Source organism: Neodiprion pinetum, chromosome 7 (genome assembly GCF_021155775.2).
Source record: "Neodiprion pinetum isolate iyNeoPine1 chromosome 7, iyNeoPine1.2, whole genome shotgun sequence".
Lineage (NCBI taxonomy): Eukaryota > Metazoa > Arthropoda > Insecta > Hymenoptera > Diprionidae > Neodiprion > Neodiprion pinetum.
This window is the reverse complement of record NC_060238.1, coordinates 9,171,633-9,198,914: the sequence shown is the minus strand read 5'-3', so window position 1 is coordinate 9,198,914 and position 27,282 is coordinate 9,171,633. Positions and strand designations below refer to the sequence as shown.

The window sequence follows — 27,282 nt, the reverse complement described above, 5'->3', positions numbered from 1 at the left end:
TGCTGATGTGGCAAGAAGTATCCAGCTGCCTCAAACTCTTCGATGTTTCGATTTATTGCAAAATTCGATAAGATTCGACTGTCATTAGAAGATTCAGGGTATCCTATGAATACATTCGTCAATATGCAATCTGCTGTACAAATGCCTTGTCGTATGATTGAATGAGTGGTATAGCGGTTTTGATACGATCGTTGCTGTTCAGATGGGGCTATAATGTTTACATAGCAGCAATCCAATGCTCCAATTACACCTGACAAAACAGAAAACACAAAGTATGTGTGTCAGCTCCGACGCACGACTGGAGTTTACTCCTTACAAACGATAATTATGATATATTGAATAGAAAAAGAGGGTAAATGAACGCATCTTCCAAAATGATGAGAGAAACAAACATATACCTGTAATTATTCGGAATATTTACATTACTTCAATAAAAGCGTGTTACGTGGGGGTGTGAGTGTACTGAGCGGTGGTAGTTAATGATTAATTGAATAATCAAGCTCCCACGTAACGACAATGAATGAAAATTAGAACTAAGAAAAGACCTAACTTTCGATAAGCCGGTAATTTGTAGGATCGTGTTGCTATAGTCCTGTACACGTCTATGAGGTTTGTTTAAATTGTTGAGGCAATTTTATAATAATAGAAATGGGAAAAAGGTTGTTCAAAATGAATGGTTGAATATGATTTAACTGGTAGAAGATGAAGTATATTCTGTATGATTTGGTGATTGGAATGTCTGATAACAATGAATGGTGATAATGACATAAAAGACAAAAGTAACAATTTATAAAGCGTTTGAGTTTATATAACGATCCACGCCGACGGGCGAATTTATATTCAAATGCAGAGAAGCTGCAGAATCACTAAATTTTATCGTTTACGGATTTTGGCAAATTATGTGCTATTCTATTTTAAAGGATATTATTATTTGGTACCAGGAACATCTACTCTAAACGATGGTTATAACTAGCTGGTCGTGATTATTGTATTGTATCTCTCTTTTTAGATTATCTTAAATTAATTATGTTTCCTGTTGTTAATTCCTGTTTGTTAAATCTTGGAAACAATAAATATGATTTAATTGGGGGTAGTAAACCTAGCCACCAATTCTAGACTTGCTTTTAAATGGATATTACAGAAGTAAATTTTGATTACAATGGTGAAACAAGAATTCGTTCAATGTCGAAGATTAACACTCAGATTGACTTATCTTTGGGTGAATCAGTCGACGAGATTGAGAGCCGTCGGATCGTGTCGGTCTTCGTCGGTAGAATTCTGGACCAGGGCCTCACCTCACGTTCGGAAGAGTTGATGAATCGAACGATGTTGAACGTCGGGCACTTAGTCTTTGTGGATTTACAATGATACCTTACTATCGAAGCTATGGTTGAAAGTGTCAATTTGTTGATTTTGATACATGTTAAAAATGATTCCAAAGATTATTTATTAAAAATGATAATGTAGTTATTATTATTAGCACTTAAAATTACCTGATTTGGTTGAATCAGGGCCGAACTCAATTAAGTTACGGAAAGTGGAATGGCATAACAATGTCTATTCTCTAAATGTTGAGATTCAGTAAAGCACAGAAAAAGATGAAAACGTAGAAGATAGTGAGTCTTTTGCAGCTAACAGAATAACCGAATGCTCGAATTTGACGGATTAGCGCGAGACTTTAGGCCGGTCACAACTAAGATTTTCCGAACGCTTCCGAGCAATAGCTCAAGAAGGGCTAATATGGGTTGACGTCCACGCATCTCGCGACTTGACGGACGGAAGACGCGGCTTCTTGGGCCTGAGGGTCCAAGGAGGTGCAGTTGTAATAAGTTACAACGTTAATTAGCCAAAGAGGTGCGAGGGCGACCTCCTGGTGCCCAAATCCACATGATCAGCGTTACTTCACGCTCTTCGACGGTGTTCCGACGATTCTCAATCTTGTCGGTGACACATTAAAAATATGAACAAGAAATATTTGCATACAACGTTCACACATTCATTCATACAGCCTAATAAATAATCTATTTTAATTTGGTGGTTCCTAAGGTAGTGATTTATCCTAGTTATTGGTTATAGTTTTAACTTAAAAGGAGGGATATTTCCAGGCTGAGCGCTACTGATGCTAATTCAGCAGCCTCCTATCTCAGTTCTTGATACCAGATATAAGAAACAATTTTGAACCTTTTACTAGGGATCATGGTTGGTCTCTACGTGACTTTTGCCAAGAGTGGTGGAACTCGCCGTTATTAGGATATGAGACATTGATGAAATAATATCTATGCATTGAAGAAATTAAAGAAATGAAATAAAATGGAATTTTGAAAAAGGTACGCCAAGGCGGTACGTCGGGGCGTAACATCTCTCCCCACTTAGAAACCATCAACGTCCCCGTTGATGAATAGTTAAAGGCTAGTAGGTATATGAAAATTGAGAGTAATCAAAATGATAATGTATGTGTGTGTGTGACAGTGTGAAAATGATAATGCTGAATTAAGGTATTATATAGATATAAAAAAAAAATTTCAGGTCGGCGGGAGAGTAGCTCTCTGTGATCAGTAAACTGGTCAGCCGAGCCTTTACATTAGTGACAATTGTAGCATAGCTTAACATGCGGAGTTATATTTGGGATGAGTAATCTTATTTGGGAGGTTTTCTTACACCAACTTCCTTCAGGGTCATTAGACAACATGGTGACAATCGTTGCTGCCGCAATCTGGGATGTAAGGTCGGCGGGAGAATAACTCTATGATTAGTGAGACTGGTCAGCCGAGCTCTTCATAGCGAAAATGACTTGTACGAAACGTTGGTGGAACGGCTAGTGCATTCTGCGTTGGTTGACATTTGGCTTTGGCGCTGCTGGACATTAGGTGTACCGTGTCCTCTGATTGGTGAACGAGATCTGGATGCTCGGCCAGCTGGAGAGCCTTACGCCTTGGTAGAGGCCGGATTCCGTACATTCAGATCTTTGTGGTGGGCCCAGTAATATGTGACCCAATGACAGTGGTAGTCGTATGTATACCCTCGCAGCGGATACTCATTGATAGGTTGACGAACAGGAATCCTGGCAGTACTTTTAAGTACTGCCTTGTTTTCGCATCTGCAACGACAGTTTCTCTCTTATTCGCTCGCATGTCTCTGTCCTCTCAGGTGTTGCGCTGCTTCACTGGGTTCCTTTGGAGTAGTGCATTCGAGACCCAAACAGCTCTTCGACTGCATTCAGCCACTCGTACTCGCCTTTTCTCCTGTTAGGTTTTGTAAAACTTTTCACCAAATTGCCATTTGCCTTAAATAATTGCCGAAGTTCCAATGGTCATTTTTTGCTAATGTACTGTAGCATTTTTAACGTTAATTTGGAATGAAAGGAATTTGGAAGAAAGGAAAGGTTTCAAGGTTAACATTACACTGAGTTGATCCATTCAGAATCTTTTGAATAAACTCTAAGGGCAGATAAAGTTCATTGTTTAACTTCTATCTTAGGTGTTAGACTTCAAACTTAGAGCTAGTTACAGTTGAATATCCCTCGTTGCGGTTGGTCACGCCCCATCCGTTGGCGTTAAGCTTAAAATTACTTAGAAATAAAGAATCGTTCCCGTAGTGCTTTTCGTACTGCACTTGCTCCTGAGCAACCAATCTGCTTCCCTAAGTCTGATGTTACGTAACTTTTCATAGTATATCCCAGGATTGTTGGTAAATGATGTGATCATGTAGTCCTCCAAGTTCGTTTCCCTCAATATCCAAAATCCGATAATTGATAAGGTAAATTCCCCTAATGAATCCATGGTATTCTTCCTCCTTATTTGCTCGAAAATGAATGTTCATTACTCCCAATCTCATATTTGTAGTCGCATTAATCAGTCTACAATGCGTTCCATCAGTAAGCCAATTCGAGTTTGTCTACATGTTTAACGAATCTTTCACCGTTGTTACCTTCTAATACTACATTATTGTTTTCCAAGACTTTAACAATTCTATATGGACCCTGGTAACGCTTGCTAAATTTTTCCTTTCTAGCTTCTATTTGTACACGTACCATGTCTCCTGCTTTGCCTTTGAGCGGATGTACTGTCCGATCGTAATACATCTTTGACCTCTCCTTTACCTGCACTAAGTTGGTCGCAGCCAAGGCCTGCATTTCGCTTAAGGGGTTAGGTGGGTTTCAAAAGCTCAAAATAGGTACATTTTTATGAATTTTTTTTATTTAATCAACAGAATATTTCATTCCATCAATTTAACACATAAAAGATACATATCTTGTAAGTAGTTTGTGAAATTTTCATTGAAAAATATTTAAAATTAAGGCGTGGACACGTCGTCTGCTATGACCCCTCAAAAAAAAGTTCTCTCGGCGTAGTCAGGATAACTCATGACAGATTCATCTGAAATGCAAAAACCAAAAATTTTCTGTTAGTAGATGTTTAAAACTCGTGCTTGGACGAAGGAAAATAAAAAAAACAAAAATTACATTTTTGGCGGCGTTGAAAACAAAAAACCCTTATTATGAGTAAAATTTGTACCCTTCATGGCCTTGAAAAATTACTTGGAATAGAAAAAAAAAATTCCTTCATTCAAGCACGAGATAATGTTATTTTGAAGAAGTGTGCATGATTTGAAAGAGATCGGTTCATAAGTTTTCGAGAAATCGTGACTACCGATTTCAAAAATGTAGTTTCGAGAAAAACGCGATTGAAGATTTCCAGAATAGTAGCCAATAATCGTACTTAGACCGTATAATGATGCAAACCCACGTTTTTTCCACGTGCCATCACCTGAACCGGTAACATCTGTCGTATCTTCAACATTATTTTCATCACACGTTAATTTTTTTTCTTGATTTGCAGCAGACAACCTCCATATACCTGCGTCACGCTTGGTTATAGCCTGATGGGTGAAACATCCAAAGGCTATATCTCTTAGAATATGACTCGGATCGTTTTAAAATTTTAAAGGAATATTCTCAACATATTCAATTATAAGATGAGCAAAAAAAAAAAATTCGATTTTTTGAAATTTTAAAACCCACCTAACCCCTTAATATAATCATTAGGTCTTCAAGATACGAGTTATACGTTAAACGGTTTTCATCAATATCAAACGAAGTTGGACAGTGCGCTATTCTTCCGAAAACTAGCTCATACGGTGTGAAGTTTGTGGCTTCATGAACTGCCGTATTGTATGAAAACATAGCAAATTGAACCAGTTCATCCCAATCGTCAAACTCATCAATATGATGTTTAATGCATTCTGTTAGAACTATATGACTACGTTCTAAAGCACCATTTGATTGCGGTCGATAACTGGAAGTGGTAATATGTTTAATTTTGAAAAGTTTAGCTAATTCTTGTAACAGCTTTTTTACGAAACTTGTTCCTCGATCTGTTAGAATGGTTTAAGGCGTTCCAAATTGCAAAATCAGATATTTTACCATTGCATGAGCCACAGTCTCAGCTCTTATATCGGGAATAGGCACAGCAATACAAAATTTCGTCAAATTAGCCTGCATAGTTAAGATATGTTTATTGCCACTAGGGGTCTGTAGAAGTGGACCTACTGTATCTAGCGAAATTTTCTCAAACGGCTTAGATAGAGTGTCCGTTATTAGCATCGGCACCCTGGTCTTTACGCGAACTAGCTTTTGTTCTTGACAGCTTTTGCATCTTCGAATGAAATTACTGATATCCTCTCTCACTCGTGGCCAATAAAACCTTTTGCGGATTCTACGATATGTTTTGGTCACACCTTTGTGTCCTCCCATTAGTCCACTATGCATATCCGAAATTATGTCCTGTCGTATTTCTGATGGTGGTATCTCGGTTATACCTGAACAGATGGTGATGTCAATGTCTTCGTCCTCAAAAATATCTATTAGTAAATTCGAGATATCTATTGATAGTTCGTCAGTCATATCCCCTAATTTTGAAATTCCAGTTGTTTTTATTTCCAAATCTAATAATGTCGTTTTCAAATTTTCCAAGGCTACCTTGACGTTATGTAATTCAATTTTGTCAATGTGTTTTCGTTTAACTACGAGGCTAAATATGCTATATTTTCCCTTTTTTGTAGTAATGACTTAGCCTAATTTTGGTTTTGCATCACGATGATCGTCTGCATTTGGTAATTCCAAATCGTTTAATAATCTGCTGACTGGTATATAAAGTTCTGAATCTATTGATATGAAATGAACATAATTGTCTTTTCTGTATGTTAAATTTTCTCGGCTGAATGAAATTTCATTCCGTGAATGGTAACCTGTTGTTGGAAATTTTAATGGCAATACTGTATCTAAATCTGGTGGTCTACCTTCCGTGATTTCAATTCGGATTGGTAAATCTCAGACTTCTAGTTGCGGCTGTAAACGCCTTGGCGTTTTGCGGACCTTGCTTCTTACTGAAATGTCCCCCACCTCATTCGACTCAGGTATCATATTCAAAGGATACGGGGTTGAGAGTGCTATTGGTCTGGGTGCGACTATAGGTGTTGATCATCCTGATTTCTGCAAAGGTCGACGAACTATTGACTCATTCAAATTAGTTTAATTGGTATTAGTCCGTCTAGCCTCGCTATTATTTCCTTGACTTCCCTTGACTTTTTTCCAAAAATCTTTCAATTTTATTATTCAATTCATCGTCATCAGTCTCGTCATTTCCGTCGAGTACCTCGCGAACTGTTTCGTCTAATTCTTCACCCTCTGATATATGGCCTGGTATCTCTATTTCTTCTGCATCCCAGTTACTGGAGTTGTCTAGAAGACTCCTCTCGTGTAAGGTCTTATCAAAGCGTTCAAATGCATCTTGCAACTCCTTCAGATTCAGATTACTTCTTTCGCGCAAGGATTTATTGAAAAGGTCAAATGATTTCCTTAGTTCTTTACCTTTTCATAGTAAGCGGACTAAGATACAGTCGAATTCATAAAATACAATTTGTGGAGACAATGTTCTTTGAGTAGCGGTAGTCATTGTCGGCTCCTGTGGTTGTTTAAAGTGTAGGAGTTACAAGTTGGAGGTAATTAATTAAAAAGATTAAAAAAAACTAAGTATCTTCATAGTCTATATGTCAATGTATTAAAAGGTTTTAAAGAAGGTTTTTATAGCAGTAAATTAGTTTACACAATGTCCAAGAGAGTGGAGCTGGGATCTTTATGACTATGTTCTCCATGTCTAACAAAAAATTTTTTTGTTGAACCGATTGGGTCAACTGGTGAATAACGACTGATGAACGAAACAAATATGATCCAGAGTGAAGGTGAACCAGATATAAACATATATACAAAAAAAAAACCAAAAAAATTATTATGTAAAAAAAATTATGTAAACAAACTGTGCCATGGGGACAATAATTTTATGTGTATAGTTAAGGTTAAACAATATGTGGAATGTGGGCGGAGATTAGTGGTTTGTAAATATTACTTAGATGTTCAACATCTTGTCTAAGGTTAACGGAATTAGTGTGTCCTACAATATTGCACATTTCTAGTAATAACCTTTTATAATAATTAGGTTCTTCACAGAGGATGTTTGTATTGTCGTAGCTAAAAGCATGTTGTTTATTGGTCATATGTTTTGTTAGAGCAGTGTGACGATCTTCAATCTCATGTACATTGCGTTGATGTTCTTTGATTCTGGTGTTTAGATGGCGTCCAGTTTGTCTGATATAAACTTGATTGCAATCATTGCAAGGTATTTTATACACAACATTGGATCGTTTGCTCATGGGGATCCTATCTTTTCCCGCATCAAAGACTATTTGTGAGTCTTTCGAATTTTTTCCCACAAACTTGACATTATGTTTGGTAAATAGACGGTTCAGTGACTCGAAGAGACCAGATACATATGGGATGGGAATAAATGTAGTGGCAGGTCTATTGTTATCGTCTGCGGGAGCAGAGTCAATATTATTGTCAAGTAAGTTGTTGATATGGGAGCGTCTCTTATTTATATGTTTGTGTAATAGGCCGTGAGGATAATCATTCCATCTTAATATATTATATATGAGTGACATATTTTTTTCTTGGAATTCTGTACTTGAAAGTTTGATGGCTCGGTCAACACGGTTGAAGATGGTGCCTATCTTGTAGGACATCGGGTAGTGGGAATTGAAATTCAAATATTTTTGAGACCAGATTTTTTTGTGGAACCAATCTGTTTTGATTTTATTGCTGTTGTGTATCAGCAATAAATCTAGGAAATTGATGGCCTTATTATCTTCTATTTCAATGGTGAATTGTAGTCGTGGATGATATTGGTTGAAAATATTCAGTGTGTAATCTATTTTTTCTATAGGGACTGCAGTTAGAATATCGTCAGCATATCGGAAGTAGAAGGGTAAATCAAAATCCAGATTGCAAATGCATGACCTTTCTAGGTCTTCCATTACAAGATCTGACAGGATTGGAGAGAGAGGGGATTCCATGGGCAACCCGAATTGTTGTGCATATGTGTCATTGTTAAATTTGAAGATAGCCGAATCAAAACAAATGTTTAAAGCTTCAACCAGTTCACTAAGTGGAATTGGGATCTTTTTATTTAGAGATGCCCAACGGTTATTTACTGCGTGCATAGCAAGATCTGTCGGAACGTTGGTGAAAAGAGATATTACATCTAGCGATATTAAAATGTAGTTGTCTGGAATAATCAATTTTTTTATTGTTTCAACTAAAGTAAAGCTATCTTTGACTCTAGTTGGGGGGGGGGGGGGGGGGGGGGTAATATTTGTGGTGAGCCATGAATTAATCAACTTGGATAAGGCATAAGTCGGGCTATTGACAAAGGAGACTATAATTCTTAATGGGACTTCTTTGTGGATTTTAGGTAGCCCATATGCACGTGGGGGGACACTATTGTAAGTAGAAATGCTTCTATGTAAGTTTTTGTTTATTAATTTGGAGTTGAACCAATTGAAAGTGAGTTTGTTCACCCTAGTTTGTAGGGAGTTGCAAAGGTCGTATCTAGCAATTCTGTAGGTGTTAGTGTCCGAAAGCTGTTGCCGCATTTTGTTATTGTAAGAATCTCTATGCATGGCTACTGACGTATTGCCTTTATCCACTTTTAAAAACATGATGTTCGGGTTGTTTTCTTTAAATAACATGGTATCGCGGATTTTTTTGTCTGTGACTAAATTATTGTTGTTATTTCTGGGGTATTTTGGGAAATTAAGAACTCTGTTAGTGAAATCTGATCTTACTTGGTTTCTTGAGTCGGTTGGAAAACTCGTTATTCTTGCTTCAAAGTTAGAGATGAGGTTGAAAACAGGAAGATCGCGATTATTACATGGACGTCCAAATTTATGACCAAGTTGTACTATTTCAGCAACATTGTCAGGAATAGGAGTATCCGTTAGATTTATTAACCAATTATTTTTTCCATTTGAGGGCCAAACTTTGTGGTTGTTGGAAGGTTTTTTTTGAGCGAGTAACATGGTGAATTTTTTAATGTTACGATTTTTGATTGCGATGAACTTATTGTTTAACATCCGATGTTGGGAATCAAAGAACTTTTTTCCTGAAGTACTCCCCAGTTTATGGTTGATTTGTTCTGTTAATTTAGTCAATATCTTTTCGGAATTGATAATATGCGTATGAAATGCGTATGTCACTCATATATAATATATTAAGATGGAATGATTATCCTCACGGCCTATTACACAAACATATAAATAAGAGACGCTCCCATATCAACAACTTACTTGACAATAATATTGACTCTGCTCCCGCAGACGATAACAATAGACCTGCCACTACATTTATTCCCATCCCATATGTATCTGGTCTCTTCGAGTCACTGAACCGTCTATTTACCAAACATAATGTCAAGTTTGTGGGAAAAAATTCGAAAGACTCACAAATAGTCTTTGATGCGGGAAAAGATAGGATCCCCATGAGCAAACGATCCAATGTTGTGTATAAAATACCTTGCAATGATTGCAATCAAGTTTATATCAGACAAACTGGACGCCATCTAAACACCAGAATCAAAGAACATCAACGCAATGTACATGAGATTGAAGATCGTCACACTGCTCTAACAAAACATATGACCAATAAACAACATGCTTTTAGCTACGACAATACAAACATCCTCTGTGAAGAACCTAATTATTATAAAAGGTTATTACTAGAAATGTGCAATATTGTAGGACACACTAATTCCGTTAACCTTAGACAAGATGTTGAACATCTAAGTAATATTTACAAACCACTAATCTCCGCCCACATTCCACATATTGTTTAACCTTAACTATACACATAAAATTATTGTCCCCATGGCACAGTTTGTTTACATAATTTTTTTTACATAATAATTTTTTTGGTTTTTTTTTTGTATATATGTTTATATCTGGTTCACCTTCACTCTGGATCATATTTGTTTCGTTCATCAGTCGTTATTCACCAGTTGACCCAATCGGTTCAACAAAAAAATTTTTTGTTAGACATGGAGAACATAGTCATAAAGATCCCAGCTCCACTCTCTTGGACATTGTGTAAACTAATTTACTGCTATAAAAACCTTCTTTAAAACCTTTTAATACATTGACATATAGACTATGAAGATACTTAGTTTTTTTTAATCTTTTTAATTAATTACCTCTAACTTGTAACTCCTACACTTTAAACAACCACAGGAGCCGACAACGACTACCGATACTCAAAGAACATTGTCTCCACAAATTGTATTTTATGAATTTGACTGTATCTTAGTCCGCTTACTATAAAAAGGTGAATAACTCTAAGTCTATCTTATTTTCAATTGATCAAAATGTACTCACTAACCTACAATGTACAATAGCCTTAGGAGTATTACATCTACAGTATTTAATGTCTGATTGTACTTTTTTTATAAAAAATTTAATTTGTTCATAACAATTAAATAAATAAATCGTTCTAAGGAGGGCCCATATACGGGCCGAAACGTTAACAAAAAATACGTTCACATAATTGACCGCTCACCAAGATTCAACAATAGATTATACACGAGGTCGAGAATTCTTACCCTTCATAGTTCTGTTGTGTCGTTTGCTCTCTCCCAGTTCTCGTCCAGCAGCACTAGCATCGTTCACAGCTCTTGCTATATCTGCCGCACGACCGGCTTACGCGCCTGTAGCACTAAGTCCAGCAAGAATAGGAATCAGAAACGGTAGAAAAGCATCGACTTTTGAAGGTACCGATAGGACGCGAGGTGTTCGCACTTCACATTTACCACTCGCTTTTCTAATGGCGTTTTCAGCTTCCTTCAGCGCAGATTCAAGAGCTACTTTTGCATCGTTGCTTAGAACCATAGAACGTTTTGCAGCATTTATAATTCTTCTTAAGGTAACATTTTTTGATTTTCGAATTCCCATTCCGAGTTTTTATTTTACTTTCATTGTATTGGCTATTGCCCAAGCGGCTGCCTTTTCACCCAAATTGGCGTCCGACGCGAAAACCCGTTTCCAAGCTTTCTCAGCCACCACCCTATCAGCCTCGTTTGTAACTTCAAGATTTTCACAATTCTGCGAGTGAGCAATGTCGTGGTCCTTGCAAGCTGCGTCGAGAAGATTGATTCCCGGATCACCCAGCGCAGGTCGCATTGTTAATTTTGTACCAGGCCCACAGTACTCATAACCAGGAACATGCAATCCGATTGGAAGGCTGTTGATGATTTCATTCACCAGACCCTTGCCAGGATGTTGTCACCTGCTGCTTCGTTTACCTCTGTACGCGATCATGTTCGTGCGTTGACTAAAGAAAAGTGATTTTAAACGAGGTAATTGAAGCTAATCCGGTCAGTCATATCCGAGATGCGGTTTAAGAAACAACCTACTCAGCTTCCCGTGATGAATTTTGACAAACTTTCGGAGCATAATGTCAAAAGGCACAAACGGCACGGTGAATGACTCCCCAATCGTGGTAAAACTAATGCGTTGCTCAAACTTATAACCCATCCCAACGGACTCAGATTTAAAAATATCTACATCTACTCAAAAGCTCTCAACCAACCTAAATACCAATTGTTGAAGCAATTGTTGGACCATGTTGAAAATACGGAGTGTTTTGCGTTTATCGAGCGTGAGCAAGTGATTACACCGGGAGAAGCACGGCCCAACTCAATAATCATATTCGACGATGTAGCGTGCGAGCAGCAGGACAATATTAGAGCCTACTTTTGCATGGGTAGACATCACGACGTTGACTGTTTCTATCTCTGTCAGACGAACGCGCGCATTCCCAAACATCTTGTGCGCGACAACGTAAACTTACTCGTGTTATTCAAACAAGACGATATAAACCTGAGACGCGTATACAACGACCATGTGAACACCGATAAGTCTTCCATAGAGTTCAAAAGTGTGTGCTCTGCATGCTAGAACGGTGAGAAGTACGGGTTTCTGGTGATCGACAATGACAGTGAGCTCAACGAAGGACGGTAGAGGAGGAGATTCGGTTCTTTTGTGACCTTGGAAAAGAAATAAAATCTCGCGTTTCCGAGCGAGAGACGCAGTAGCGTTGCAGACCCAGTTGCGTCAACATGCAGAGCTCTGAAATTTCCTAGCAAAAAGATTTCCCACATCAGATCGCTCAAGCAAGTGCTGCGATCCGTCGAAAACACAGATTGCTTAAGTGGGGCAAGAATCTGCGACTCAAAAATTGAGTGATGTTTTCAAAACAGTAGTGACTATGTTGCAAGAAGTAGTGAATGTTACAAAAGATACTGAACCTGTAAAACAAGAGGTAGAAGAATTTAAAGAAGAAATAAAGCAGATGAAAAATGAAACGAAAAATGAAACTGTCTCGGAAATGGACGATTCCTTTGCTTCGGTAGGAGATGAAACAATCGTAGAAAGACCGGTCGAGAAAATCGAGGATGAGTATTTTGCACTGATGAGAGATGCGAAGACAAACGGTAAATTGGACAACGTGTACGGTGTACGCAAGCTCTCAAACGGACTAATGATTGGTGATTCGTTGATATCTTTTGAGAGTGAGTACATTCGTACTGGCGATACGCGTTATCCGAAAACAAAGGGGTTGCTGGAACTTTTGATCAAAAAGAAGCCTGACGGTCTTACTGTGAGCGCCGGAGATCGGGAAAATATTAAAAACGTAATCCTCGCAACGAACGAGCATAAAAAGTATCACTCATCCGATGGGGCTGTTCGAAACGACAACAGTTACAAATTCAAAAATGTCATTGCCGAATTGATAGATTATTCCCCCTCACCTCGTCAAAAGGGTAAAGGTCTACTCCCGCAAGCAATGATCACTCGACAAGGTGTTGAAACGGAATACGTTTTCTGGGATGATCCAAACGAGTTAGCGGAGCGTCTTCGTTTACTCCTGGCATCTAAAGCAGCGGGAAATCCAAGCTACAATAACGAAACAATCTTCATTATCGAAGAGCTACGCGAAGCAGGAATCAATCATTAAGTAGCTCCCATCGTTTTTGCATTCATTACCGAGATGAGCGTCGACGTGTTTGGACGGCATCTGGATAAAAACACGGCCGCGAACACTCGCGGTCCTCCGAGTGTCGGATTTCGAATAACAGCGGACGGGCATTACGATATACGGAACAAGAGACTGTGCAATGTCGCAGATCCCGCAGAGTCGAACAATGCTGCAACTTTAAAAATCTTAAGACGGAAATTTAACGTGCTGCAAAAACAAATCGACAACCTCGATCAAATGATCAAAGCTTGAGAGCTCACCGCGGAGAAAGCCTCGGATACCTTCTACACAGACTTCAAAACAGGCAGAGACCTGTCGATTCGAAACGCTGATAACATTTCTTAATTGGACACCTGACTAAGAGCGTTGGAATATAAACGAGAAAAAGCAAGCACTGGTGACGGAACTGCATAAGCCTGCATGCCGGAATTACCCGCGTCGACGTGTAGACGTGCGCGGCATCGACGAGACCTGGCAGGCGGATCTTGTTGATATGACGTCGTACGCTGGACAAAACAAAGGCTACAAGTACATGCTCACAGTCATTGATATCTTCTCAAAGTATGCGTGGGCTATACCGATGAACAGCAAGTCTGGAGATGATGTTCTGAAGGCAATGGAATCTGTGCTTGTTCAAGAACGGGTGACGAAAAATTTACACGTCGACAGAGGAACGGAATTTTACAACTTGAAATTTGAATTGCTTATTACACGTTACGGAATCAAACTTTACTCCACCTACTGTAATTTGAAGGCTTTGATCTGTGAACGTTTCAATCGCACGCTGAAAGGTGAAATGTGGAAACGGTGCAGCATGCAAGGAAGCTACAAGTGGCTCGATATCTTGTCTGATTTGGTTTCGGCTTACAACAATGCCAAACACCGAACCATAAGAATGAAACCGTCGGATCTCACCGTTGCAACGAAAGGCTGTTATTACGTCAGGCGTACGAAAGGCTTCGAGCGATACCTACCATTTCGGCAAAATTCAAATCCGGCGACAAAGTTCGAATCAGCAAATTCAAGAATGTCTTCGAGAAAGGTTACACTCTCAATTGGACGACTGAAATATTGACGATAAGTCGAGTGGAAAATACTCATCCTGTGACGTACAAGCTCAAAGACTACCAAGATCGACCTATCGCTGGTGGTTTCCACGAACAAGAGCTCCTCAAGGTTGAACATCCGGATATCTATCTGGTGGAGGAGGTGCTCAAGATGCGTGGAAGAAAAATATACGCTAAATGGTTAGGTTTTGACAATACACACAACAGTTGGATAAACGAATCGGATATGTACATTTGAATAAATGAATTTTTTGTAAAATCGTATAAGCCTCATTAGTTTATATCCGACACATAACAAGTATGCATCTTTATTTTTTAGACAATCGACAGACATATGCATCGTTGTACAATTCTTCATCTTTCGGAGCGTTCTTATTCACTATCCTACATAATAATATTCTATACATCATTGTACAGTTATAAATTACAAAGCTAAGGTATAGGCTTGTAGCCCTACGGAAGCGTGTCGGTTGTGTTCTGAAATACGATCCGCCTGTCGTCATTCCAGCTCAGTCCCACTTTCTGCTGTCCTACGGTGTATACCTTGTGCTTTTGACTTTGTATCAAATGCTGATTTGTAGACAAATTCTCACGGTTCAAAACACAATACAAATAATCGTTGAAATTTAATTTTCTCAACACTGATCCTTTGACACCTTTGGCACGTTGATTGTCTTTCTCATCTCCCTCGACTTGGAACGCGTACAATTTAGCTCTTTATCCTACAAATTCCAGCATTATTTCTCCGTTATTCTCATCTTTTATCAAGCCGAGAACTTTTTTGTTCGCTAGACGCATTCCATAAGCGTTGTCAAGCGGATAATCAGACGTATCGAATTTATGCAAGTCCTCCTTTACATGTTCGTGTATGTCGGGGACGGTAAAGTTGTGAATCCAACTTTCGGTATCCGTATACATTAATTTAGCTCGGTTGCCAAATTCCCGTTCAATATAATTATAATGAAAATAGTAGTTATACGTTTTAGCCAGATTCATGATGGAGAAACCTGCGTACAATGGTTTATTCAACTTGACTTTCGTCTTACTCATTTCGACGATAATTGATTCTTCGTCGAAAACAGTGCAGCTGTTACAATTGGGCTTGGCTATAGTAGCTCTGGCACCGTATCTTCCATCCCATTTCGTGATCAGCCTGACATCTCTATACTTCCCAACATTTTCCATTGTTTTGCTAAAAACTGCGATGTTCATCAGTTTGTAAAAATTTTTCTCGAATTCGTTGTGAGATTTTTCACGCAAATCGGTATTCAAATCTATGTATTTTTTTAGCCACGGGGTTTTTCTGAATTTGAGAACTCTGTGAATTTTGAGTAATTTCAAGCCTAATTGTAAGCATTGTTTCAAAACGCTATAGTGAACAACGTAGTTTTTCTTGGAAAGTAGCGTGGGCGTCAATTTCGGTTGCTTACTATTCGAGATCGGAGGTATATAGTGCTCCGGACACAGTGGTAAGTCTTCACGAATCTCATGCAGCTCCTCAGGATATTCCAAATCCACCTCCAGTATGTAACCAAACTCCGCATCGTCCGAGATGGTATCAACGTCGCATTGTCCGAAGTCTGATACCCATTCGAAGGACCTGTATGGCAGAGCAAAGCTCATAGCAGCACCGTCCAAGTTATCAACGTCAAAGTACATGAGATAAGATTCTTCGACCTCAGGATCGAATGCCTTCCCCAGTACCTGTTGTTAGTCTTAGCGTATCTGTTCGAGCACTGTCACACACCTATACGAATACCTTTTTGATAAACATAACTATATCTATATCGGTGAGAAGCTCGAGCTCGATGTCGGTATACTTTAACATCGCATCAAACGACAGACCGGGCGCGGTGTAATAATGTAACGGGTCCAGGTTGTACGTTGTCCAAAAGCTTTGTCGAAAGTTTTGAAAAACGTCGAGTAGTAAAAACACGTCCGTCTGTGAATGGGGCATTCCATGCCAAATCACCGTGGTTTCGGCCCGACCCCCTTCGATTTTGCTGAAAATTTTGCTGAGCATTTTCTACCCTACCAAAGACATTTTTCTGAATTTTTTCAGATTTTTTTACCCAACCCAAAAAAAATCACGAATGTTTGGAAAAACCGCTCTTTTTTTTTTTAAATGCTAGAACTTTTTCAAAAATTGACCGTTTGGGAACTTTTTTTTTAAAAAAATTTTGTTTTTGAATGCAGTTTTCAGAAAAAAATATAAAAAATTTTGCAGATGTCAGAATCTATGAAATATTTCAATATTTAAAAAAAAACGTTTTTTTTTCGAAGTCCGAAACCTTTGATTCTCAATTTTTTTGTCTCAAAACAAACTTTAACTAAGACAGTATTCAACCCCCCTATTTAGATTTTGTGCCGACTTTTCTTTCCATTTTTTTTTTTCGATTGAAAAAAAAAAATTCTAAAATTAGGTTATTTTACATAACTTTGCGTTAAAATTTTTTTGGATTGTTTTTAAAATCTTAGAAATTGAAAAAAATTGTACAAAAACAATCGTTAAGTGTATCTGCGCAAGTATTAAATTATTTTTAACAGCTTAAAATATTTTATTAACGTATAGTGTTATTAATTTTTCTCTATCTATTCAGTGTTGTTTTCCCCGTGTGATGATGAGTAAAATTTCAAATTTTCAAATAAGAAATTCTTTACCAACTGCTCATATCGCCAATAAACAATTCACCACCAATAATGAAGGTAACTTCTAATTTTTTCTTAATCATTTTAAGGCTATGTTTTCTGAACGATGTCAGTGTTTTTCTTGCAACTCGTTGACAAGTTCGTTCTCTAATGTGTTTCAAGTACTAATAAGCTAATTGTCATTCAAAAAAAATTATTTTCAGTCAATTTCTTGATTATCAATAATTAAAATGCCGAAATTTTTTAATCGTTGCTGTAATCCAATGAATCGTGATAAACATAATAAGACAAAATCTCTACGAAGTCTGCCTGAGTATTTGGCTATTCATTTCCATCTATCAACCGATGACCGTGTATGCAGTTCATGTCATAAGGAATTACTAAAGCAAATTTACAAAATTTCGATCGAAAAAAAAAAATAGAAAGAAAAGTCGGCACAAAATCTAAAAAGGGGGGTTAAATACTGTCTTAGTTGAAGTTTTTTTTGAGACAAACAAATTGAGAATCAAAGGTTTCGGACTTCGAAAAAAAAACGTTTTTTTTTTAAATATTGAAATATTTCATAGATCCTGACATCTGCAAATTTTTTTGTATTTTTTTCTGAAAACTACATTTAAAAAAAAAAATTTTTAAAAAAAAAAGGTCCCAAGCGGTCAATTTTTGAAAAAGTTCTAGCATTTTAAAAAAAAAGAGCGGTTTTTTCCAAAAATTCGTATTTTTTTTTGGGTTGGGTAAAAAAATCTGAAAAAATCCAGAAAAATGTCTTTGGTAGGGTAGAAAATGCTAAAAAATTTTCAGCGAAATCGAAGGGGGTTGGGCCGAAACCTCGGTGATTTGGCATGGAATGCCCCAAATACAAGTCCGAATACTCTCCCATAGTTTGAACGTTAAAAGTTTGCCAAACTTCAGATGCATGTGTATAGTCATCGTCTGATATATCCCGATCATTTAATTTTGAGTAAAATTGTTGTTTGGAAGGTAGCCGTCTGTCCTCGAGCTTTTCTCAACTGTCTATGTATTTGTACGGGAACACTCCTTTCCTGGTCAATAACTGAAATCAACGTCAAGTCGAAACTCGACGATTCCAAGTATTATTTTCGTCGACCGCGTACCTCCATCCGTTTTCTGAAGACGTTGGAATTTTTCCGCGAGTGCTTTCAAGAGTCCGATCGTTGTGATAATTCTCGTCTTTTCTCCAATTGTTGAAACCTTCCGCAAAATTTTGTTGAGAAACCGAATATATCTATATATTATATTGAATACTTTTTTCTTATAAAATTAATAAAAACTTGTCAAACCAAATCTCAACTGCGCTTCAACCTTGCATCTCATTATGGACTGATCTGTACACCAACGTCATTATGTTTTGCATTCCAAGAGCGATAGTAACCCAACTCCGTAGGACCTGCGGCTTCAAACGTACGCCAACTCAGATGTTGGTCGACCTTGCACTCTATCCTTGACTGAGTCCGCTGAAATCTCATCGTACAGTTTACGTTACGGTTACGAGGTTCAAAACGTAGCTTAGAAATCCTTCGTCTTTGCTCATCGGTGTTCAAAATAGCACTTCCTCAGAATGTAATAGTAGATTCGAATTGCTGTTGCCAACAATTTGTTGAGTTTAAGATGGACAAGATGGTTTAGCGCTGAGTGACAAATACATATATTTTTTTGATATTTTTTTATTCAATATTGAACGTCGTACTATTAAATGGTATAAAATAAAAAGCTTTGTTGAAAAATGTATACAATTTTCTTAAAGGATATGCAACGTAGAATAATTGGAGACGCTGTACACATTGTCCAGGTACGGTGTATAAATTAGGCGAGAGTCGACGCATCTTTGAATTCAATTTGACCGTACTGACCGTCCAGATACTGCAAAGGCAACCGCACCTCCTCCATCGTCTGCACGAATTTCTGATATTGGGTCTTGTCCTCGTCTCGTGCCGGTAAGAACACGCTGAATTCGGTGTTCAGGTCTGTGACGACACGCTGCCAAAACCTCGTTTGGACTCGTCGAATGTCGGTGACTTTGTAGATTTCAAAAAATTTCCAGCTCCGTCAATTTCTTCGTCGAGAGAAATTCGTTCATGCTTGCAACTTTGTTGAGTTTTGTGAAATCCATCCTTTTTTTTAATATTCAGTAGTTATGTGTTTCTTGATAAATTTAGATTTGCTAACTTTTTTGTCACTCTGTCGAGTTCTGACTTCTGGTTAATAACGGTTTTCAAGTCGTGAATATTTTTTGAGTACAGATCGATACGCTGTTTTAGTTCTGCTTTATTTGGAGTTCTCCTCATAAGAGCTGAAGATGCAAGACTTTCTTTCTGACCTGAAATTCAGACTTTTATAGCCGTATTCCTCCCACATAGAATCCTTGAAAAACTTCTAGAAGCTACCGAAATGATGTGTCTTCGATTGTGTGGGTAACATTAGATGTGTACGTTTCCGTTTCTTTCTTACTCCTCGTTGATCTGACGACACTCGATCAAATCGGCTTCGCGTCCATCGTCATCTGGTTCGATGTCCGATAACACTGCAATTACTTCGTTTTGCCATTTTTGAAAAGTCAGGATTAACGTTTTGTCCTGAAAATATATCTTATGTAGTCTATGGGTTTGCTCACGAGCTCTCCGGACACACTCAACGAGCCACCGAAGATCTTGTAGCGAAAACTCTGACGTCGCGTTGCTGAATCCGATAATCACTTCTTCGTCGGTAAATTCGTTATTACGTATCATGACGATTTTAAGGTTTTCGTCTCACAAGAATAGCAGTCCTACTGATGTACAAGTTTCATGTGCTTACCTATTTTATACAGACGGTGGACCTGGTTTGATGTGACAGATTTACGCTTGTGTATGCGCGCGCACCTTTTAGCATTCTTAGAGCGACAGTAACCCAACACCGCAGATCCTTGGCTCTGAATGTATACTATTACAGCTATCGGTCAACCTTGCACTCTGGTCTTGACTGAACCCGTTTCAAATTCATCGTTGAGTTCACATGACAGTTACAAGCCAAAAGAATATCACGTGGTTGATATCAAACCGGCATCCGAGTGAGTGATAAATAATTCTCAGAACCATTAATTTTGGAATGTCGCGTGGTTGATAACGTGGGAAAGGAATGTGAGGTGGTTGATGTTACACATCAGCGATATCCAAGTGGATAAAAAACAATTCTCGGAACTATTAATTTTGGAATGTCACGTAGTTGATAACGTGGGAAAAGAATGTGGGGGTGGTTGATGTTACACATCAGCAGTCCTACCGTGGGAAAGCAATTTGGAGTGGTTAATGTTACACATCAGCAGTCCTCTCGTGGGAAAAGAATGCGGGACGGTGAAAAAGTTCTCGCCCCCGCTGCACCCTCTACCGTTGGCAGACGAGCACTACATAAAGACTCTGACCTTCGGTCGGTAAGATTGTCGGTAAAACAGCACGATTTTGACCTTCGACCGATAAGAATTGTTGCTAAAGCAGTGCGATTCTTACCGTCGATCAATACAACTGTCGGTAAGTTCGCACGGTTTTGACCTCAAGTCGGTACGGCAGACTGTGACGTCATCGCAGAGAAGGGTTTGAGTCTGGGGAGAATGTCGGTAAGTGTCGGTAACAGGAATCTGTAAGTAGAACCCCCATTGCTATACTACTATCGATTACCATGCGCCATCGTTTTCTAGCCGCAGAATCGGGTGTTTTGGGTACAATCCACACGGGTAAATTATATGGTGAATTTGAAGGAACTATTATTCCGTTGTCAATTTTAATTTTAATTTGGTTTTCAATCTCGGTTTCATGTATTGGAGGGAACCGATATTGTCGCGTATTAATCGGTATATCATCCTCGGTTGGTATACGATGCTGAATGCCGAGTGGAGATTTTAATTTATCTCCAGGTAAATGAAATAATTCTGGGAATTCCTCAATGATATCTCATATGTGGTCACGTTCCTCTATATTCAAGTGATCTGAATGCAATTTTAATTAAATTCCTGTCAATCGGTCTGTCACTACAGGTTCTAAATTTAAGTCTTCTGAACTTGAATCGTGATATTCATTCTCCTCCGGAAAGTTGTGATATTCAAAAGGTATCACTTTCTGTGGTGGAATCTCCATCTCAATATCTCTTTCCAAGGTATTAATTGCAGGAACATGGCATACGCCATCTCGTACCGAGACTGCAGCTTCACAAATGTATACGCCGTCGATGGTTTCTACGCGTGGCAAATAAGCTTCCCTACTACCATAGTTGGTTACGTCAATACCAATGGCTTGCTTTGTGCACGCACGAATTTTAAAGAATCGTTTTTGCGGTTTTATTTCGGTATCGAAATGTTCTTCGTATCCGATAAATCGTATCGGTCTAATCGGGTCAGTAGTCGTTACCAAGGTGTAATGTGTAAAAGAGATCTCAGCTTTACACTCGCGCAAATAATTTATACCTAATATATCGTCGCAATTTAGCAAAAAGGTTGAACGTACGACGTAAAATTGACTTGGTTTGTTTTGTAAAATCAAATTTGTTATTCCCAAAGTTTTAACTTTAACGGTTGTCATTCCCGTTATCGTAGAAATTTAGATTAATTAGACTGATATCTGCGCCGGTGTCGATTAGAAAAATAGCTGAGTGTCCTTTTAATTCAGGAGCTGTCATCCTGATCAGTGGCGATTCTCGATCTGATAACACTTTGGCATTCATTTCTACACTTGAGTCTCGATATTGAGGCGCCAATATTAAGCCTTTAATCACAAACAGAACGAACCAGAGCGTTTGAGTGTGAGGTCATATAATTGACTGGAGTTAAGCTCCGCCCATACCAGAAGCAACCACAGTTTATAACACTGGTTTATACCACCGTATTCGCCAAAAAATAACTTATATAAAACATATCACATATTATTCTTTAAATATCACTTTATATCATACAAGATTAGGACCGATGAATTCTCGCACACTTTCAGTTTCTTTAACAGAGTAAGTTGGAATAGAAAATTAGCTATAAGAAGATTATTTCAATGTAAGTTATTGCTGTCAAAAGCAGAATTTAGTTGATTACCTTTAATAAAAAGGGCGTTCCAATTTGTATTCAAGTTCAATTTGAGCTTTATTTAAAAACAACCTCTGCATTCATTTCCACCGTTAAGGGAGGTAAAATAGGGAGTTTGAGGAAAACCTTAACCGGTGGATACTCAGGACTACAGTGAAGGGTAATACTGGATCTGATAGCTTACAGTATTTAATAGTGGATAAAACTCAGGACGACGCGTTAAATCCTAGTCCTATGAGTAAGAAATACATTCATAAGAAAAAGGATTAAATAGGAGGTAAAACACTCACGCGCTGCACCTCAACACGCAGGGAAGTGTAAAATCCGGAACTGCAAGAGCCAGGGACTTTACAATTCAACAATTTTTTTAGCAACGGGTATTTGGAGTTCCTTGAATATCAAAATCCGATAACTTATCTATTGTAGCGAGGACAAAGCATAGAGATATAAGAATAAAGTACGTGAGCCATAGGAGTGCACGTAAGTGAAAACCAGCACGCGATAGAAAGAGAGAGAGAGCAACTAGCGAGTCTGGTTGTCTTTGTCTAATCACGCATGTGCTGGCGTGCCCAAAGTTTTTGAACGTTGTTGACACAAACATAACCTAGTTCGTGTTGCCTTTCCCGAAAAATAGCACTATAGGTTCCTCATTAAGAGAAACAATCGAAAGAATCAGAATGCGCAATAATGAAATGACTCTATTCAGCGGGCAACAAATAGAATATTAAGTCCACAATAAATGTACTTTTTAGTTAAATATTGAATGTTTTTTTATATCTTCACCTTTACATATCCTTGAAAAATTCGAGATTCATCAGTTTATTTAAATTATATTAATACTACTATTCATAGTCTTACTACTGATTATATGATTTTTTTATATATATTTTCGTATTGAGTGCGGCCGAGACTCGCCTGCTGCGCATGCGTGATAAGACAAAGACAACCAGACTCACTAGTTGCCCTTTCTCTTTCTATTGCGTGCTGGTCGTATCGGCTGACTCTATTCTTATATCTCTATGGGACAAAGACACTCACCGGTGCATCAGCTGACAGTGCGCTCTGCACTGCCATCTGGGCAAATGTTACAGTATACATTATAACAATCTTTTCATTTGGTAATGTGCGAGGGTTAAAGATTGGTTACCCTACGGTGCAGTTGCTAACCTGAATAATTAGATATTGAGAGATAATAAGAGAGAAAGATATGATTGTAGGGCGACAGACGCATATGCGTCAGAAAATAGATAATTAGAAGAAATGATATAGATAAAGACAAGATCAGGTTCTACGACGGTTTTGCACAGCTTGCTCAGTATAGACAAGATAATGGCAGAGGGGAGGGGTTGAATCCAATAGATAAAATAAGAAACAGGTGAAGCAGAAATAGTATCAAATATATTGACCAAGAAGCGATAAATATTAATAACAAGCGGATAACTGAAGAGATTTAGCTACAATTAAGATATCTGAGACAATTAGTTTACAGCCAGAGGAAAGTTAAGCGAGAGATTTAACAAATAAACAGGACGTTTTTAGAATAAATGAGAGATGTGCGTAGGCTCGCGATACTATTATTCGAGATAATAATTACGGTTTTACAATAAGTAAGCAGAACAGAGAAAGACATAAGGTACTTAAATTGAGCATTAATCAAGCAAGCCATAAAATACGAGGAGCGATTATAAGAAACATGCGAAATACAAAAATTGTAATAGTTATCACATCACCAAAATTATCAGAGATATAACAGAGGCAGGAAATTATTAATTACGAGGTGAATTCAAGGAATCAGGTCAAGTAGAGAATTATTATAAAATATAGAAACTAACAGATAGTACGTAGTCTCTAGTTTGCGATAAGTGCAACAATGAGAGAGATAATATTCGGAACGGTAAAAGATGATTTCGGGATTAAGACAAATACCCAAGAGAATTAATGCGCAGCATACGACGAACCAAAGAGACTACGAACAACTACGATTAGCGGTATTCGCGAAGAAAATATTGAAAAAGATGTTATTCGATACGGCGCAATACTCCAAAGTCAAAAGAACGACGAGTGAGATATAAGATCGCTAACGCGGTACACTCACTACAAATAATTACTCAAAGATAATAGGTAAAGAAACAGTTATGAGTTAATCAGAAAAAGTATAACGAAATAGTAATGCTCAATAGCTAAGGTAAGAATTGATAACTTAACAGAACACGCTGCTATACAGCGATATTAGGTATTTAGGTATTCTAGAAGAGAGAGATAATAAAATAAAGCAATAGTCACTAACAATGCGTGAGTAAGAGTCAACCAGTCGCGAAGTTACTTGCAATAAGAAATAGAAAGGGATAAGATGAGGAATAGTAGAGAATAAGGTACGAGCCCAGGTGGCTCACGCAGACCAACTGCTAGAGAGAAAGAGAGAGAGATAAAGATACGATATATTGCAAGTAATTTCGTGGCTTCACAAAATAGAAAAGGGACCTCACTTACGTGAAAAGAAGGTAGAACAGGTACAGAAGATGCGATACGAAGCGAGAAACTGTACTTATAGAGATAGCGATAACTGGATGATATATCGAGTGCGCGTCTTTCTAGAGCGAAAACTGAGCGTAGAGTGTCGAGACGAGCGGTGATCCTGATTTTCGTCGTGCTGCTGTCATGTGATTCTTCCTCAAATTTGTGTTATTCCAATTGGACCAGCAGGTTGCGTAGGTCGGGTCTACAGGTAGGCGGCGATAATCCCTCGTTGTTTGTTTTCTTCCTCTTCGCTGACAGGTATCAAGGTATCGGGACGTCAGACGGTGGTCGGAGATGTTTTCCCTTAGCTGTGCGGTATCGTTGGTGAGAGGGGAAGTCGTACCACTCATTTGATGCGATATTGTGTCACGAGCGCCGCATATTTACCCAGAATATATCACAGATTATGTCAATTATTAATATCTTAGAAACAAGGAAGCATAGCATAAATATATCAGTTAGTCTATATAAAATATTTTATTATAACCAGTTCATGGAGTAACCGAGCGCAACGGCGTAGTTGGACGGCCAGCAACGTCAGCGTCTTCGCGCCCGCCAGATCCCAGGTGTAATCAACACCGGGATGAGGCGAGCGCGAAATCACGCGCTTCGAGGATGACGGTCGCGAGGCGAGCCTTTGTTCCGGAATTGTGTATTTAGCGAAAACCTCGAATTGTAAATTCAGCGAAAAGCCTCGCTCGCCGCCCGACGTTCCAAGGGGTGTCGGACGAGCGAGCGAAGTCAGTCCCCGTTAGAGACAGCTAAGAACGACATCTACGGAACCCGGGCTCCTTCAGAGCTGCTGCGTGAAGAGTATCAGACTTGGAATCACCGACGATTAGAGCGGGAACCCCTCTGATTCTACAAGCGGTATTCCGAAGCATCTCGCGTCGCGGCGTCAGTCTCCAAGTTAGTAATAAGTGCAAAACGTTAAGCCACGAACTCCATAGAGAAGTGTAGTGATAAGCGTATGTGAGTGTTGTTATAGAGTATAATTGTGTGAGAGTGTGAGCCATTCGGACTGTAACCAACGAAAAGTGAGTAATTGAATGAGTGGAACCAACTAGATTTAGAACAAATTGTAAGCTCCCTTGTTTCAAGAATTCTCTGCTTTTGGTTCACTTGACTTATTAAACATTTCTAATTTGGCTTTTCCATCATGAACTTTGGTACGATAAATTGAAATCCTCCAATCCTATTCCCGGGGAACGCCCTGTAGAGGACGTTCACCTCCTAACCCACATAGAAAATAAATATAAACCTCTGCGAGTACTTACAGGGTTGAAGTCGTCGCGTGCGAGACCGCTCCGCACGTGACAATTGAAGTGTGCGAGAATATTGCGTTACCGATACTTCGGACTTGCGACCGATTGTACTTCACTCTTTGCTTTACTGGTACTCCTCGTTGTGGCTATTTCGTTGGTGCTGCATCGCGGCACTCGCTCATCGGAGCCCTCATGCCGGAACGATCTGATGGTGATGGCCCTCAACCCGGATCCCCACACTGTATCCACCAGATCTACGTGGTCCGTCCGATAGTCCGATAGATCCGCATAGTCGAGCGCAACCCACGCCACAGCCCTTCGATAAGACGGTTCATTAAGAGACAACCGTCCTTTTTTTTATAGACAACGAGTTAGTAGGTGTCATGGTCGGTTCAGCTCCAGACTGATAAGTATCGTCGACAGAAGGCGTTATTGTGTTTTTGACGCACAGCCCTGTACGCCGTCTGTCGATGCATCCAAGCGGTAGAAGCGTTGATTCGTGGTTCGGCTTCTGGCCAATAAGTCTTAAATAGTTGGAGGTACTGTTTGTGCATCACGCACGACCCTGTTCACAACTTAGGTAGGCATCCATCGGGAGTGGATTCAGCGGTATTCGTTAGTCCGTAGTCGGTGGTGATGGGTGTTAAGCTGGTACGTGACCCCTGTCAGGCAGTGTCCTGGTATCTCGAAGCGGAAGTTTCGTAGTCGGTTCTCGTGAAGCGTTACAAAATTAGAAAATATGATAGAATTAGCTTAAGAAAGAGAATTTCACTTAAAGATAACTAGTCGTTCTTTTTGGAGTATTGGCCTCAGACTTGCTTTCGGTATTTTTAGCGACATTCTGTACATAGGAAAGTGCGATAATTAACACATGTGACGGGCTATGAAATAACACGCCACAACATATAGTATTTGATTTGACTTAATATATTGTAGTATCATGCTGACTTGGTTATAATACGTATTCTCATGTATTACGTTAGGTTTTCTATCTATACCATCGAAGATTTGCAATTAGTATTAGACCCTGGATCGCCAAGGTTTAAAAATCAATTCAATATTAAAACCGCTAAGTTAAAAAAAAAAAGCCTTGGTTTATTTTGACGGTGACAAAAAAAGTTCTCTACGTATAGGCAGAAATGATTTCTACTACAGAATTTTATTTTGCATATCCCTATTGCACAACTATCACGAAAATCATACAAATACGATACAACTTATGGAATGATTATGTGTTCCAATAACTTTGGGAACTAATCTCACCGTTTTCTTGTCAGCGTGAAAAGCATTTTCACGTAAAACGCCATTTTT

The 27,282-nt window shown here is 38.7% G+C and overlaps 1 protein-coding gene across 1 annotated transcript in view; it reads left to right on the top strand.

Moving 5' to 3' along the window:
- The window catches only part of kl-2 (dynein heavy chain 2, axonemal kl-2), a 1,019,064-nt gene that overhangs the window by 481,977 nt on the left and 509,805 nt on the right, over positions 1 to 27,282 (top strand). The window contains exon 25 of the mRNA XM_069137782.1: positions 4,915 to 4,929. Within this exon, the coding sequence (XP_068993883.1) occupies positions 4,915 to 4,929 (15 nt within the window). The remainder of the gene's footprint in view (positions 1 to 4,914; positions 4,930 to 27,282) is intronic.